Source organism: Carassius gibelio, chromosome B18 (assembly GCF_023724105.1).
Source record: "Carassius gibelio isolate Cgi1373 ecotype wild population from Czech Republic chromosome B18, carGib1.2-hapl.c, whole genome shotgun sequence".
Classification (NCBI taxonomy): domain Eukaryota; kingdom Metazoa; phylum Chordata; class Actinopteri; order Cypriniformes; family Cyprinidae; genus Carassius; species Carassius gibelio.
The window spans coordinates 5,435,597-5,448,307 of record NC_068413.1 but is presented as its reverse complement, the minus strand read 5'-3'; the positions used below and the strand labels follow the sequence as shown (position 1 = coordinate 5,448,307).

Sequence of the window (12,711 nt, the reverse complement as noted above, 5' to 3'; positions counted from 1 at the left end):
TCTGATCATCATGTGTTCCAAGCAGGACCTGAAAGGAGTGATGTCACCGTGTACCCTGATGGAGCTGAGAGTGTGCTTTGATGTATTCCAGTATAATGAGACTTTTCCGTAAAAGAAGGGATGATGATGCTTATTCACCTTTCATTTTATTCTCTCCATTCTGAAAACGAAGCTACTCGCACAGTGTACCCACCTGGAAAAAAAATAAATCTGCTACTAATGAGTGCACACTCCAGTGATAGAGACATATGCCTTCTACCAGCTTTCTAATATCTTGTCTGGACTTAAGTGTTATTGCTGCTGCTCTGCATCATTGGCTGAATTTATTTCAAAATGGCATGACTGGAAAGAATGTAAAAAACATTTCACATGATGGAGGTCTCCAGAGGACATTTTAGGCCAATTTCAACATATATTTTAAAGAATTAAAATTTCATACTGTTCATTTAAATAATTTCCCTCAGCGTTCAAAAGAAGTTTCACAGCATGAATGTTTCAATTTTGTTATATTATTAGTGCTGTTTGCTAAGGCAAGCATTACTATCACTCTTACTTGTTCCGAACCATGCACTTTTACTTTTATGCATTTATAAAGACACTTGTATCCAAAATGTGCATATATATATATATATATATATATATATATATAAGTAGTCACCAATGTCCTGGCAACATCCCCAACAGCCTAGTATCATGCGAAAGAGTCTTATTTTCTTCAAAAGTTCAGAGTCTTTCTGATGTGAGCAAAACAGTGAATGTTGTGATAATACAATAAATACAACAGCAATATGAAGCGTGACAATAAATCATAATTTTAAAGTTGTAAGTGCGGATATTATCTCTATATGTCTTATTTATAGGTCTGTGTGAGAGACTATATTTCACTGAAATATGCCTGAGATTCCAGGATATGGTGTTTTGTCTTTTCTCTAGGGTGAAAAGATGTTAATGTAGTGTGCGTCTGTATCAGGACCACCGCTCTGTCAAACTCTAATCACCTTGCACTTCCGTCGCTCTGGGGCCAGAGTGCACTGAACCACTAATGTGAGATCGTACACCTCATTAAAACTGCTAGCTAAATATTTACCTACCCCAGCCGAGGGGGATATGATAGTGATTCCAGCGTCAACGATGGCATGTTTTTTAACGCTGTACTCACAGAGGCAGCCAATGAATGATGCAAATTATATTAATTAGACGTAGTAGTTGAGAACCCTATGGCAGGTATTGACTAAACAAATATGGCTTATTAGGGTAGACAAGCGGGTAAATTTCTCTTAGGACTTGCGTATAGTTTTTTTACTATTTGCAATATTAATATGTATACATATTATTCATACTAAATGAATGAAAACATTTGTACGTTTACAAACTGTACAATTAATTGAATTGTGGCAGTTTTGTGAGTGTGCTATTCCATTAAATATATGAAACTGTGTATAAACATTTCTATATAGTTATGAAGTTATTGTTGACTCACACATTTTTTTTTATTATTCGTCAGAATGATCAAAATATTTCTGGTGGCCTGGTTGAAATTTTGTAAATCTCAAGATTGTTTGTTATTTTCCATTAATAAACTTCTCCTTCTGTTCACAGGTCAGTGAGAATGCAAAGCAGGACCTGAAAGACGGCCTTGCTCTCTACAACACAGACAACAACATTGGACTGAGAAATGCCTGGAATATCATCCAAGCTGAGGTACTCTTTGTGAAATTATGACTGTGTTAAGAATCCTGAACACGTTGTCACACACTTATACCTGGTTCTTATTAAACTGTACCATTTTCTCCCTGTGTGACAGTGGAAGTGTTGTGGCGTAACTGGTTACACAGATTGGCACGAGGCTCTGAAAGAAAAGGTGGTGCCTGACCGCTGCTGTCAAGAACATTACCAGGAGTGTGGCCGCAACTCGACCAACATGTTCTGGACACGGGTGAGCGGACCCCTGCACTTAAACCAATGATAATGTTGCCATATTTCCCCAGACCTTTAATTGTCTTGATGTGTGCAGTGAACTATACCGGTTTCAAATGCACAGCTTTCAATTCAATCATCCCCATTCGAATACGTTTGAATTGCCACTCTTATATTCATTAAAGAACATTTCTGATTCTAGACAGGATCAAAGAAAAGACAGGAGGTAATAACAGAGAGGATTTCTTTTATTTCTCTTTCCTGTCCTTGAAAAGAGTTATTGTTAATAAAAGAAAGGCAGTAAAAGCCATAGATTTAAGACATCTCTGTTGGTTGGAGCTCTAAGTGCATCTGTAAAGTGCCAGAGTCATGTGTCTTTATGAATTCCTGCTCACCTTTGGACATCGGATGTCTTCCCTTTGGGAGCTGATTTAACTTATGAAAACTCATTTTGATGTACTGAATGTTTAAATGACATTGTAGAGAGGGCGATGGTCTCTTGAGGGAGTATTTTTTGTGTTTAAGTGACAGAGCTGTACATCAGCAAATGATGTTACACGTCAAACTGACACACTGTCTTCATCTGAAGCTTTTAGGTACCACAGAGGTACTAATGGAGTGTTTGCAGATAAAACATTTCCATTTAGTGGATTCTCAATGTTCTTTTCAAAAGCTCCTTTCATTAAAGCAGAACAAGCCATACTTGAAGTTCGCACAACTGCCACAAGAGAAAAGTTTGAGTACATTTTATGATTTCCAATGCAGAAACCTGTGTGTTTCCTTCTCAGGAAGATATATTGTAGTCAATGTTTAGTCAAGTTAGTCTGAACCCACAAGCCGTTTAATTGTTTAATTATCCCCCACCCCCCTAAAAGTTAAGGAGCTAGCTAACAAAATATATGAAATGGCTTTAAATTTAAAGAACAAGAGAAAATAGTTACAAATATTGACAAAGAGGCTATGTGCACAGAAGAGTTTTGCCGTTTCGGTACGGTAGGTTGCATTACCACCAGTTTTCGGTTTTGCTGGAAATGGATTTCCTTTTCAATGCCTTAGTGTGAAAAGCAGTCCACAATACCGCCAACTCAAAGCTGTTTTGTCTTTTTTTTTTTCTGCACAGCCACATGCAGTATATCGCTGAATGTGCTCTTATTCAGTCACTGCGTGATGAAAATGCAGCCGCAGCAGTCGCTCACTCGCTCAAGCATGTGCTCAAAACCAATTCCACCGCTGCTGGACTTCAGCTCATTTTCCCTGGATCAGAATTAACAACTAGCAAATTAGAAAGTGAAACGGGCACAATCTGTTTGTATTAGTACTTTCGCTCAGATGATAAATAAATAACTCTTCCTGTCTTCCAGGGCTGCTACGAGAAGGTTGAAGAGTGGCTTGACGATAATAAGCACCTACTCGGAACCATCGGCATGTGTATCTTGGTAGTTCAGGTAAGATTGTGTGTGCTGGTGGGTTTTGCTATCACTCAGCGTGTCAAATGCAGTGGTGATAATGAGCGTGCCTGTCTCTTCTGGTTGTGCTGAAACAGTGAAGTGCATGTGTGGACCGCCACAGTCAGCACAGGAGAGAAAAGGTGATCCGCTCATTAGGGCTTGCTGATACTCGAATATATAGAACGTGAACCTGTCGGCCCCACATAATGTCTTGCAGCGAATCGTTATAGCCCTAGAAAGCACATCAATTCACTGTATTTGATTATCAGCTCAGCCTGGTCTAGTGTGTACATTCTGCGTCGGCGCTTTGCATTCATGTCAGATTCTTTCCTAGAAACCAGGCAGAGACATGTTAAACATGGTCCATGCATCAACAGTAGTTTTAGATATATTGCCATGTGTGCCACTTTTTTTTTTTTTAAAGTTAGCAAACTGAATTGAGAGTGTCTTCTAACAGTTTCACAGCTAGTCCAAGTTCTTATCAGTCATTTATCACATGACAGAAATACAAAATGTGGTATATATTGAAAGAAGCCCATGTTGGATAAGGCAAAATGGCCTCTCAATTAATCCATGGTTTCTTGTAAGCCTGTTTTTGGTAATCACCTGCAGTTTATTGAGGATAAAAGTGCACAGGGTCTTTATGAAGTACTTTTCTCAGTATGGAGCAAGAGGTGAGCGCAGGCTTGTAAGCAAACACTTGCCACATAATCCTCCTCATGGACTGAGCTGGGGTAAAATCACAAGTGATTTACTTAGATCTCATCCAGTAAAAGCCAGCCATAATCTGGTTCTTAGTTGCTAAACTGTGTGCTCTGTAAGCATTTTGTCATTTTAAATTATTAGTGGGGCTTGTTAATGCAATACTTAGGGATTTTAACAAACCTCAAAGCACATTGGTACTTTGATATATTCCATTGTAATTTTAGATAAGCATTCATGTTCCATGAATAAAAAAAAACAAAAAACGTCTGAATCGTATTTTCAATTAAATGAAAACTAAAAACTGGAGTAACAGCTAATCAAAGTTCAGCTTTGCCATCAGAGGAATAAATTGCATTTTTAATATATATGAAATGGAGACAGTTACTATAGGTTGTAATATTTCACAGTTGTTCTTGTTGCAATTTGATCAAATAAAGGCTGCATTGGTTGTTATAAGAGACTTTTTTTTTTTTTTTTTTTAAGTAAATAAAGTATACAATGGTAGAACCATGTTACAGTGTCCAGGAAGCTTTATAAGACTATGGTACTTTGTTAGTGTTCTGTAATTCTTTCTCTTAAGAACACATAGATTCTGAAGGGATCTTTTCCCTGTGGGTTTCGACCCCAGCGCACCTCTAGTTTTCAGACATTGCTAGGGGCCTAGACTTCACCAGTAGACTCACACTGATGTCTGTGTGAGAGTCTGCCAAGATTTACAGTTCAGTTTCTTTGGGAATTGACAGTGTAAAGAAACAGCAATGTGATGCCTTTAAAGCTCAAAGATGTGAGAGAATCAGATGCAATCCTCACATAGTCTGATAGTGCTTCCTGTTCATGTGATAAAAACGGCAGGTTCTGCAGCATTAAGATAATGACTGTGGAATGTCGACCACCGCTGTGCGTTTGATGTATCAGGATGGATCTAAAAATGAACTTCAAAGAGTCAGTGTATTTGCAACACACTTCCGTTTACCTCTGTGACACTATGCTCCACATCACCAAACCTGTTTTTCTAAAAAAAAATGAGGTCAATTTTCCAAAGAGGGTCTGTAATACCCGGAGAAAGCTATCCACCGGCAGCTGCTCAGATGATGCACGCAGCCCTGGAAGTGTGATCTGTTTGCTACCACCTTAACTTACAGGCCAGTGGCTATCAAATGTATTATAATATAATGAAATAAAAAAGGACAAAGAAAAAAAAATTTAATCGATAAAAACTGCCAAAGGGAAAAACATTTTAATAATTTTTAAAAAGGAAATAACGGATTAAAAAACTGTTTAAATTTGTTATTAATAAATGCATTAGGTATCGTAAAGAACAATGTTTCACAGAATTTAATAATATCAAGTAGCATAAATTAATGCTAATATATTATGAACAAACATGAATTCACTGTGAGACTTCCGTATTAATAAAACAACATTAACTCTTAATAAATGCTGTTAGAAATATAGTTTGCATCAATGCAAATAATGTTTATTGTTACATAAATACACTATAAATATTAGCTTTTTCTATCAATGAACAAAGCCACTTTTTGCCAGCCGGTCACATTATGGTCTAGTCCCATCTACCAGCAGGGGATAACTGCATATGCCAACCAACCAACCAGTGACCCTTTGAATTTCCTAGTGTTTAATTAGGAATATATCCAGTGTTTTTTCTCGATTGACCCAAGCCATCTGTGTTTGCTGACATATAGCTTGTGTGTTTGACACTAACCTTTACATTTGGATTTTGTCATTCCAGCTCCTGGGAATGGCCTTTTCCATGACACTGTTCCATCAGATTCACAGAAGCGGGAAGAAGTATGACGCTTAACGAGGCCGTTTCTCAAGGGAGGAGCCCTGGTGCATTATGGGACAGACTCTGGAGGACAGCTCCTCCTCTTGTATCTAACTTTCACCACTGGCCAATCCCTCTTCCCATTAATTCTCCAGCTTATACCTTACCATCCTGTATAGACTTCAGCCATGGTCTGTCCCTTTCCACTCTTTCTTCCCCATCTGCTCATCTGCCAAAGAGACCCGGGGACAGAGAGGAACGAGAGGATCGACTCTTGGCCAGAATCCTCCCCATGAGGCCTCTGACTTTCTTCATCTCCTCTAGTTAGTTCAAGCGTAAAATAAAGGTTCTAATGTTTGCAGGAAGGAGAATAATGACAAAAAACTGTGTGGCTTTACTAATACGTAAAACCTTCCACCCAACATACAGATGAGGCTAGAAGACATCAGACTGGAAACCTTCAGGGTGGATGAATTTGAAAAGCATCGCTCATCATCACCTCCATCTACAGTGTAAATAACAAACAGCTACATTTTAGCATGATCCGGTTTTGTACAAGACAGTAAACTTGTCATTTCCTTTTTATAAGTGACACTGCCCCAACCCCATAATTGTCATTTTTGTGCACCTAAGGATTGGAAGAAACCGTTAAAAAGAGTTTAGCGAGGCATGACCAGGAACTTGAGTTTGTCTGTGTGTGTTGGAAATAAGTCTTTTCTTATATTTAAAGGTTTGTGGTTTGAGGACGCATCGAAACGTGTCCTTCTGATGAGAACCATCACAATCTAATGTCAGTATAATACATCAAACAGGGAATGTTTTTCCATCTACAGACTGTCCGATCAGAAAGCTATCCACGTTCATGCAAAAACATCCTCTTTGCTAACCACTGAAAGGTCATTTTGACCAAACTTCTACTGAAACAATGTAGCATAGACAATGAAGCAAAGTTTTAATAGAAGAAAAAAAATGGTGTTAGGTTTCATAAGTTGGTAAACGAGACATGTATAAAAGGCAGAGCTTTGTGAGTTGGACTGTTTCCCAATGTTTTGTTCACTGAATCCAAGTCTGTACCCTACAAAACATTTTTTAGAAAGAGCCCAATGATACAGATTCCACCTACTGTAGTTAAATTTTGCACATTTCGGTAACACTTTAGAATAAGGTTCCATTAGTTAATGTTAGTTAATGTATTAATTAACATGTACAAACAATGAATAATACATTTATTACTGTATTTATTCATCTTCGTTAATGTTAGTTAATGAAAATACAGTTATTCATTGTTAGTTCATGGTAATCCACAGTGCAATAACTAATGTTAACAAGCACAACTTTTGATTTAAATAATGCATTAGTAAATGTTGAAATTAACATGAACTAAGACTTATAAATGCTGTAGAAGGATTGTTCTTGCTTAGTTCATGTTAACGAAAGTAGTTAACTAACATTAACTAATGGAACCTTATTCTAAAGTGTTACCCACATTTCTTCTGAGACAGTAACATTTGTTTTCAGAAGACTTAGAGTCAAATGAATTTACTCACCTTCATGTCAAATCTGTAGGACTTGCTTTCTTCCATGGACACAAAAGGAAATCGTTTGAAGAATGTAGCTCTATGCCAGGGGATCAGCAATCTTTCGGCATGATGTGCCATTTTTCTGGTTAACCATTGTGCCAACACCCCCGACCCCCCTTTTTAATGCATTCTGTACAGTACATAACATTTTTTAAAAACAATATTTTAATGCAAATAGTTTCTGATGATTTTTTTCTAAATTGTTTCTAAACTTTTCAAAAGTTTCTTGAATAAAAGATATACAGTGTGACCGTACAGATCACCAATGTGTGTGTGTGTCTGTGACAAGGCCAATGCATTAAAATGGTTCAGTTTACTCACTATTCTTTAATTGATGCGCACACACACACATACACACACACCCCTCGCAAACAAGAGATCTGAGATCGCGCTGTTCAAAAAGTAACATTCAGAAGCTCATAAACTTGTTGTTCAGTGCTGCCACGTGACTTTTATTAATCAATACTGAATCACTACATTATATTACTCATCTATGAGGGGGGTAAAATTGCTGTTCTAAAGGAACTAAACTCAGCTCAACTCAATTTTCTATCGTAAAACGTATCGTTAAAAGTTGACTAATATTAAATGGTTTGCAGCTTCATTTTACCTCACTCTCTTTAACATTAAACTGACGTTTTGCTTCTGTGAACCGTAAACCTTGCCTACCGTATTTTCCGGACTATAAGTCGCACTTTTTTTCATAGTTTGGCTGGTCCTGCGACTTATACTCAGGTGCGACTTATTTATCAAAATTAATATGACATGAACAAAGAGAAATGACCTAAGACAAATTAACCAAGAGAAAACATTACCAGTCTATCACTGAAGACATAGAGCGCCCTCTCGCGGCTGTAGATGGTAATGTTTTATCTTGGTTCTTGGTTCTAAATAAATGCGACTTATATGTTTTTTTCCTCGTCATGAAGTATTTTTGGACTGATGCAACTTATACTCAGGTGCGACATATAGTCCAAAATTCGGGACTTTGATTTTATTGGCCATCTCAGTCATTTTGGCATTGACCACTGAGGCTTTGATCTGAAGTGCCTAGGTATGTGCAGTGGCCGCACACACATTTGTAGACTAGCGCAACTTAATTCTCTTAATACTTAATTCTCTATCCCTGCTCTGTTATACAACAAAACTGCTTAAAAACTGTAAAAAGGAGGGAGAAAATACTGCAGTAATATGGCATATAACTTAGACTGGTGCTCTACAGTTTTCTTCACTTCAAAACTTACTTTCTTTTGTGCATATTGTTACATCCTTGTTGAGTCTCTTACTTTTGATATGTAAATGTGCTGAGCTGCAAGACTGTTTAAACATGGTAATTTTATAGAACTTTATGATTGATGGGCGTTCTAATTCTGCAGAAATGTTCTGACCTTTCTGACAAGTGCTGTGAGCACATACTACATCTGGGCCAGATAATGACTTAAATTGGTGGTCTGTTGTCCTTTTGTGTCCTTCGGAAGAAAATCACAGGGAACAGAGTGACATGAGGGGACAGAAATTTCCTTCAACTATTTCTTTTAAGTATCCCTAGCAGGAAATCTAGCACTGATACCAACTCAAAAGAACTGAAAATTGCCAATACTGCTTCATTGCAAGATAGAAGTCAAGTATTAAAGTTAAACCATGTACAGTACAACAAAGCAGAACCAAATACAAGCACGGTGTTAGTTATAATAGTAGACTGTAATCCACCAGCCATAATTTATCTAGAGAAAGAGTGTTTCCGCTCACATCAGCTTTATCGCCTGTGCTGTTTTTCTGTCTCTCTCTGCTCTTTTCTGTCTCCATCTGTCTTTTAGTTTCAAGCATCAAGCTAGAACAGTTACATTCCTGCTGAATGGGATGATAATGCTTCTGTATCACAGCCTAAAGGGACTTGCTTCAAAGCAAATGCATCTTGACAAGAAAGTTTTGAAGTGAAACTGTTCACCAGCAGACGGTTTTTAGGAGTTTAAAATCACTGAGCAAAAGATGGGGCATGATGATGGCTGAGAGACAACCAGAGTGGGGTCATCTGATGGTCTCCTATCCAAACTGTCACTGAGACTACGTGTCGTCCCTTAAGAGCTCGGCGTTACATTGTTAATGTGTGACCGAGGGGAACGTAATAGAGCACTCGAGATGGAGAGAGAAATAATAACACCTCTCATCCCATCAAACACTCACTGACACACAAACATTGTTTACTGTATTTTAGAAAAAAATTGCTTTACATTAAGAAACAGTTGGGACCAGAAGCGACAGTTACTTCTAACATTCATCCCATGTTGAAATGGAGGGGAATGAGAGCTTCTGCTCTGGATGAGTGTAGGAACTCTGTCACTGAACTGCTGCTATAAGAGCTACCTGTGTTTATTACGATAGTGGAAAAACTACAAGACCCAATTCACTCATACTCCGCCTGCAAGCATTTAAAGTCAACATGAAGCCAAAATTGACAACATGTACTATGTATATATATAGAGAGAGAGGGGGAGAGAGAGAGAGAGAACCCCAGTTTAGGTTACGATTTTGTAATGCCATTCTTATATTTTACCAATAGGAAAAGCATTCATTAAATGTTGGTTAGCTTCTAAATGTTACAGTAATTAGGGATTTGAAAAAGTTGCATTACTGTTGGTAATCCTGTCCCAACCTACATTTAATTTAATGAATGAACATATTGTTCTACTAATAAATGTGTCACTTTATAGATGTAAAATGGGTTGTCAAGGGTGTTTCATGTTGACTTTAAGGGATTTGTGTTATGAGGCCTTTGTATCATGAGGACTGGAATCTACAGAATTTTTCTATCAATTCCGCATGTTCATCACCACTAGCAAACAGAAACAATGCAAGAAAATTTTCTAATATGCAAGCCTGTCTCCAGTAGGCCACAATCAACATTATTACCATCATAAATGAAAATGTTTTTTTGTGTTCCGCCTGGTGGTCTGGCTTCAAACCCATTTTTGCTTCATGAACACCATGGAGTTAGTCAATACTAGCTCTGATTAGGTTTGCACTGATGCGCTCCATCTGCTCAGTGTACTGTCTTTAACCCCGCCGCACTAAACTTCAATGACGTGTCCCAAGCCTCTTATCTGACTGATTTACAAACTTTAGCTGCAAAATTGCATCCTGTGAACTAATCCCGTGTGTAAGCTTTCCAAGGTTGGGAATTGTTTAAGAGTTTGGAAAGTTTTTTTTTTTTGGTCCTTGTTCCAATGTTTTTAATTTTTGAAAGATGTCCATAAATCCATCTCTCACTGTTATTCTTCTTCTTTTTTTTTTTCTTTTTAGTGTATTCAATACCCATTTTTCCTTTATATTTTTTCCACTGTTATAGGCTACATTGTGTATTTAAATCTGTAATAGTTAAATGTCGAGTTGTTAGTGTTGAAGGACACAATATCATGTTGAACAACCAACAACAGTTTGGCATCAGCAATTATAATTTTTACGGCTTTTCTTTTTTGCAAAGCATTTGTGTCGAGCTTAATGTACATAAACATTTCACTATGGATCATCTCATATACCGTTGCAAATGTCTGTGATATCTGGGGCATATCTGTTTAATATGCAACGACGATGTTGGTTTTTGTTAAATGTCTAATATGTCTGTCAAGTATCTAAAGGTGCGAGAGAATCTCAGTGCTTGACACTCCAAGTGCTGTAATGTCCTTTTTTTAGTTGTTATTTTTTGTACATTGTTTATTGTTGTATGCGTTTTATCACATATTGTGTCACATATTGATTTTAAGGGTGTGCTAAGCAAAGAAAAGATTTTGCATTATTAAACTTTTTTTTTCTTTAATTTTCTAATCTCAGATTAGAATTCATTTATGTTGCATTTTTATCTGTGGATACTATCATGAAACATGGAAAGTCACATTATAGTTTTTAGCAATTTTAAAGTAAAACTTAATTATTAATTGGCTAAATACTAATGAATTTTTCAGAAAGTTAAGTTCTCTAAGGCCCAGAAACATCATCTCCAGAACATCGAAAAGCTTGCACACCCATGCCACCTGATTGTATATTTTGGGATATTTTTTTCAAGAGTCATTGAAACAAATTTTGTACCCATTTATTGCATTTTAATGTTTCATTTTTCTTTTGTTTTTGTACCTATTGATTCAATAAGTATTAGATCTGAATGAAATGTTGCCATTTGTTGGTACTGAATTCTGATATTTTAATAGACAGCATTGCAGGGACGAGAATGTTTTCTTATTGGTGAACTAAATGACCAACTAATTGGATTATTGAATTTGTTCTCCTATTAACAGACACTGCCATGAAATGTTCTTTTAATTTGGTATCCTTTGGATAAAAAAGGGATCTAAAAAGTAACTGAGTTCCATAATCGCCATCATATCTGTATTTTTGTACTGCCATCCTAACCACCACCAGTAAGCTGCATATACAAGCTGTAGAAACATATGCTCTCGAGTGACGTGTTTAATGTAGTGTCCCGGTGAGTGGCAGTTATCAGATATCTTGTGAACCCAGATTTGTCCTGTGGAGTATTTTGCAAAGCACTATAAATATATTAGGTGGTGCACTAAATTGCATTCTTTAAATCCTACTATTTTTTAAATAAAGGAAAGTGTGTTACCAAACCCCGTGAGAATGTTATTTATTGCTTTGTTTTTATTTATTTTTTATACACCCTTTATGTGTACTCTTTTTAGATGACTGAAAAATTGTAGAATATGGGTCATTTTACAATGGAGACAGCATTTCCATTTCATCTTATTTAAATTAAGATCACACTATAAGATTTTATTTATGTTTGAATTCTGGGTTCGATTTTTATGTTGCAAATTAAATTTGGCAGTGGTTTTACTGGTTCCTGTATTATATTGCAGAAATAATTGATTGCATTTTTTTTTTTTAATTGGAATGGGATGAAATTTGGTTACACTTCTCACAGTATGTGAACACACACACAAATCTTGGACATGGATATGTTAACCCAAAAATAAAATCAATGGGAAAAAATAGCTAGTAAATATTACATGGTGGAAAAAAATAATTCTAAATAATAATCAAAAATATGATTGAACAAATATATATTACATTGATTTTCCAGAGGAAACTTTTGTGCAGCTGCTAACTATGAAATTGTTGAGCCATTTCAAATTGACTTCCAAATAATACAGGAACCAGTAAAAGCACTGACAAATTTCAGTTTCATGTTGCCAAGATGGTATAAGACTGATTACAACTATCATAAATGGCCCCCCCAAAATTTGTCATCTTACTGTTGATT

General features: G+C 36.7%; 1 protein-coding gene across 4 annotated transcripts in view; it reads left to right on the top strand.

Annotated features, from left to right (window-relative positions):
• The window catches only part of LOC127977529 (tetraspanin-9-like), a 175,839-nt gene extending 163,781 nt beyond the window's left edge, over nucleotides 1-12,058 (top strand). For 3 of the 4 annotated variants that reach the window (XM_052582435.1, XM_052582434.1, XM_052582432.1), the window contains 4 exons: nucleotides 1,600-1,701; nucleotides 1,805-1,936; nucleotides 3,279-3,362; nucleotides 5,821-12,058. In XM_052582435.1, the coding sequence (XP_052438395.1) occupies nucleotides 1,600-1,701; nucleotides 1,805-1,936; nucleotides 3,279-3,362; nucleotides 5,821-5,892 (390 nt within the window). In that variant the 3' untranslated portion in view covers nucleotides 5,893-12,058. Of the gene's footprint in view, nucleotides 1-25; nucleotides 781-1,599; nucleotides 1,702-1,804; nucleotides 1,937-3,278; nucleotides 3,363-5,820 lie in introns of those variants that run through there. The other variant, XM_052582436.1, reaches the window with a different exon arrangement.
• The last annotated feature ends 653 nt before the right edge of the window (nucleotides 12,059-12,711 follow it).